The sequence below is a fragment of the Zingiber officinale genome, chromosome 4B (genome assembly GCF_018446385.1).
Source record: "Zingiber officinale cultivar Zhangliang chromosome 4B, Zo_v1.1, whole genome shotgun sequence".
Lineage (NCBI taxonomy): Eukaryota > Viridiplantae > Streptophyta > Magnoliopsida > Zingiberales > Zingiberaceae > Zingiber > Zingiber officinale.
In genome coordinates, this window is record NC_055993.1 from 105,432,181 (window position 1) to 105,437,170 (window position 4,990).

Consider the following 4,990-nt stretch of genomic DNA (forward strand, 5'->3'; position numbering starts at 1 on the left):
CCTAAGGATAAGTGTCTTTAAGCTCGCTCAGCCTTTAACCGACCTGGCGTACACATAGAGCATTCTGTTTGACCAACCTTTATCCGACGGATTGTATATTAAGGTCTTTGTAAGGCTATATCTTTGGGCCCGGCCGGACTTTACCCGGCTGGGCGTACACATAAAGTCTTATGTTCGATCTGTCTTTATCCGATCGATCGTATATTAAGATCTTTGTGAGACTAAGTGTCTTTGAGCTCGGCCGGACTTTGCCCGCACTATGTGAAAATCGACAATAGACTTCGGATATTATCCGAAGTAATAGGTAGATAATTACCGAAGTAGACGCACGTGAAGTAAAAGGGTCAAGTTTTTTACTTCACCACACTTTTACCGAAGTCTATCACCGGTCCAAAACCGGTTCAAAATCGGACCATTTTTGAAGTAAAAAAACTCTATTACTTCATTGAGACCAGTAAAATGACTGAAGTAGTTGATGATATATTACTTCATAGGTTTCGTTGTTTGACGAAGTAAAATAGGTATACAACTTCATAATTTTTGAATTCTGGTGCAGTAAAAGTTTAATTTTACTTCTGCATAATTTGTCTTGGTTGAAGTATTTATTATTGTATTACTTTATCGTAGTATGACAGTAATAGAGTATATTTTACTACAACAAAAAATTTAATGCAGCGAAGTAATTTATACGAACTACTTCATAAATTTGATCAGTAGTGAAGTAAATAATTTCTTTAACTACACCACTATTTAAATTTAGCGAAGTCTTGTTTGTCGTATTACTTCATCATTTATTTATAGTATCAAAGTAATTGACCATATTTTACTGCAATATAATTTTAATTGACAAAAATTTAGACCACCAAAATTAAACAAATATATCACAAATATGTATCAAATACAATCCAAAAGTGTATTCATAAAAGACAAGTTTAACCATAACCCAAAAACTTTTGTATCCAAAAATTAAATACATGTCTAAAATTTATATCATAGCCTACACTTAGGCACCCACATAGAAGTAAACGAATTCGCTCCATTCACTTCTGACTTCATCATACTGAGATTGATTGTAATACTGTTTAATTTTTAATGCTGCAAACTAAAACATTAATAGAAGTTTGAGGATCAATAAAAAATGACTCAATATTTTATAAAGAAAATATTTCATAAAGAAGAAATTCACCGTTCTCTCCAATTGTGGATCTTCATCCAAGACTATCTCTTTCATGTACCGCATCACACAATATCCACATTCAACAACACCATTTTGTTTAAAAATACCCTAAGGAAATTGAAAATGTAATGCAAGAAGTTACAATCCAAATAATAAAAATTATTAATTATTGTCTAAATACATAGTCACAATACATACTGCCAATTGTTTAAAACCTGGTCCTTTTGAAATACCCCTTGATGCATTGTATATCTTGACTCCACTACATTGTAAACAATAGAAAATTATTTTTACAACCTATAATGAATTGAATGCATTCAAAATTAGTATAATCTACTACTTACTTGGTCACAATAGTTTGCCAAGCATAGTCTCGGTTCCTGTTACTCAAAGAGTCCAATAAATATATCATATTCTTATCTTCATTAATTATAGTCAAGATCCAATGGTACATGTACAAATGGAAATATAACATTGACTAGCATGTAGTAGAAATTGATAAATAATTAAAATCTTACCCAGTGTTATATGGGATGAAGCAGATGCTATCTCTGTTCGATGCTCTCAATTGAGCAGCAATATGTTGTGACAATTTACTACCTTCTTCACCCACACCGTATGTAGGTATGTGACCAGGATCCACAAATGACACATACTCAACTCTTTTTTCTTTCTTCAAGTATTTGTAAGGGTAACTACAAGGTAATTGCAAGGTAATGACAAAATGATAAAAAAATATAAATATACCCCATGTAAACCAAAGCAAAAGCATGTGAACTAATATTGTGAACAAAGCAAATCATATGAACAAATATTGTATTTAACACATAACATACCCCATGTAAATCAAACTACTGATGAACTACCTTCTTCGTATCGAGCATCATTAATCATCTCATTTTCTAAAATTTATCTTCCCTCCACATCCTAGACAAATAAATACATATAATGTCATTTACTAACTACATCATCAAGATAAAATTTGCGTACTTGTGTTTCATTTAGCATATTGTTAAGTTCAAGCATGGTATCATGTTGCCTACATACATCATCATTAAAGTAAATATTATGTCACTCAATGGTTTCTTCAAATTGTATACCATTAATAAGAATTAAATATACATACTCATCATGTATTGTAAAAGATTATCATCTCTGTCGTCTTCTCCCCCTTATCTTCCTTTGTTGGAACCAATATTCTTCGTCCCTCTTTTAGACATCTGCATCACATAAATAAAAAAATTCAGCAAAAGACTTCAGCAAAAGAGAATACAAGAAAAAATTCAGCAAAAGAGAATTGCAGTAAACAACAAACAAAATTCAACAAACAAAAATTCTTGTAGGACTTTCCTGCAGTAAGCAACAAAAAACAATTCCTATAGTAAACAATAAATAAAATTCAGTAAAAGAGAACTACAGTAAATAACAAATAAAATTCAGCAAACACAATTTATGTAGAACTATCCTGGCGTAAACAGCAAACAAAAAATTTCTACAATTAACATCAAATAAAATTCAGCAAAAGAGACTTGCAGTAAATCATGTTCTATGTAAACCACATGTTTTCATGTCAAAGACCAAGATACATAGACAATGTAAAAAAGAAAAATCCAAAACTGACATGCTAGTAGGTAATTTTGATGAAGATCTACATTCTTAAAGTTATCATACAACAAAAACTAACCTCCAAAGCTCCATCAGGTTCTTACTTAACTCTCCCAAATTTGTCCTGATTTAAGAAATACATTGCGATATAGTATATTTCAAATGGAAATTTGAGACTTGAGATATCTAGATAGCAAAACAAGAATGAATTGCCTAAATCGCTTGTTCTCTAAAAGCTTTCTAACTCCATCTAAAACTAAAAAAATATTATTTGCCATTCTAGATATTAGCATTTTTCATATCAACTAAACCAACCACAGAATTTTATAAAAATTCAAATCCGTACAAAAATTGCAAAACAAAATTCTACATTGGTTTCCATCTATCACATTTTGATATGTAACACGGTAACACCAATAGAAGACAACATGAAAAACTTCTCTATATGATGGCAGGCATAATCCAGTTGGTAAAATAACATTTTCCACATGTTGACACAAAGCTAGATAAATAGATAGTACTCATATGTACGTTCTGCAATATTGGCATTGGTCAAATAAACTAAATTAAGAAGAATATGTAGAATCTGATCTTGGGTTAGTCATCTAAATTATTTTGATAAATGTTCTACTTTTGACAATTAAATGAATTTCTAAAGTGAGAATTTGCAAGGCTACTGAAATATTTACTTAACTGGAGAACATGCTTGGAAGTTTAAAATGAAAATAAATTCTAGATATAAGATAAGAATCCATTTATGATTGATAGGAAGTGTGGGCCTTTGGAGTAAGACTCCCGTTGTACAAACAGTAGACATGTTTTGCATAGAAGATTTTGCTTCTAAAGGAATCTGGTAACCAACTGTTTCTACATTACTTTCACCCCTTTCAAAAGCAATGCTTGTTGTGACAGATATGACAGATAACCATGGCCAAGGAAGGGCAGCGGCTGCCAAAGGCAGGGTTGCTACTAGCGGCCACGGCCACGGCAGAATTCTGTGGCAGCGGCCCAAATAGCAACCACCGTGGCCAAGTAAGGGTAGAAGCTGCGAAAGGCAGGGATGCTGTTGGCAGCCACGGCAAAGGCAAGGCAGCTACAGCCAAGGCAGGGATGTCGAGGCAACGACCCATGTAGTGAACGCCGCGCCATTTGGTTGGGCACGCTGCCAAGGAGGTGGTCGGTCGCTCGCGCATCCAAGGTGACTGCTGCCTCAAGAGAGTATTTGGTCGCACACGCGTATGTGGCAGTGGACGCCGACAGGAGCAAGGATGTGCAGCAGGCAATCACAACAAGAGGAAGAAGAAATTATTTGGGATTTTCTTCTGAGAGAGAGTAGCAGAAGTCGATGAGACACATGAAGTCGGGGAGATACACAGTAGAAGAAGTCGGCGTCGGGGATAAAACGCGAAGGAGAAAGATGAGATGGGATCGAAGCTTTCTGCATAATTAGGTTTTAGCGGGAGTTGGGAAAAAAAAGTAAACCGGCCGGTTCAATCCCTAGTTACCCCACAAATTTTAATCCATTCACTTATTACTTCGACACTTAGAAATATAAATTTTATTTTATAACGTATTACTTCATCGAATATATATTTTGAAGTAAAATATCAGATAAAATTAAAAGCGAGATCCATATTTTTAAACTTATGAAGTCTAAAATCAAATTTACTGCATTAAATTTATTATCGAAGTTTATTATCATATATTACTTCGTAATTACTAATTGCCGAAGTAAACAGTGGCCAAGTCTATTTCACATTTTCACATAGTGCCGGTCCGGTGTACAAAAAAATTTTATGTTCGATCGACCCTTATCCTACCGATTGTATATTAAGATCTTTGTGAGGTTAAGTGTCTTTGAGCCCGGCCAGACTTTGCACGGTTGACATATACAGAAAACCTTATAATTGATCGGCCCTTATTCAGCCGATCGTATATTAAGATATTTGTGAGGCTAAGTGTCTTTGAGCCCAGTCGGGCATATACAGAAAGTCTTATGTTCGATTGGCCCTTATCCGACAGATTATATATTAAGATCTTTGTGAGGCTAAATGTCTTTGAGCTCAGTCGGGCTTTGCCTGGCTGGACGTATACATAAAGTGTTATGTTCGATCGACCTTTATCCAGTCGATTGTATATTAAGATTTTTATGAGACTAAGTGTCTTTGAGCCCAGTCGGACTTTGCCCAGCTGGGCGTATACAGAAAA

The 4,990-nt window shown here is 34.3% G+C and overlaps 1 protein-coding gene across 4 annotated transcripts; it reads right to left on the reverse strand.

Moving 5' to 3' along the window:
- Positions 1-958: 958 nt before the first annotated feature.
- Positions 959-4,203, reverse strand: LOC121975888. Of its 4 annotated transcripts, none has more exons than XM_042527802.1 (8): positions 2,862-4,203; positions 2,304-2,397; positions 2,014-2,104; positions 1,696-1,872; positions 1,522-1,557; positions 1,376-1,439; positions 1,187-1,285; positions 959-1,102 (listed from the first exon to the last, which is right to left on the reverse strand). In XM_042527802.1, exons 3-8 carry the CDS (start codon positions 2,016-2,018, stop codon positions 1,004-1,006), a joined length of 480 nt encoding a protein of 159 aa, XP_042383736.1. In that variant the 5' UTR covers positions 2,019-2,104; positions 2,304-2,397; positions 2,862-4,203; the 3' UTR covers positions 959-1,003. The 4 variants fall into 4 exon arrangements, with proteins under 4 accessions (XP_042383736.1, XP_042383732.1, XP_042383733.1 ...); XM_042527798.1 differs by lacking the exon at positions 2,014-2,104 and adding an exon at positions 2,168-2,216; XM_042527799.1 differs by having other exon boundaries at positions 2,304-4,203.
- Between the last annotated feature and the right edge of the window lie 787 nt (positions 4,204-4,990).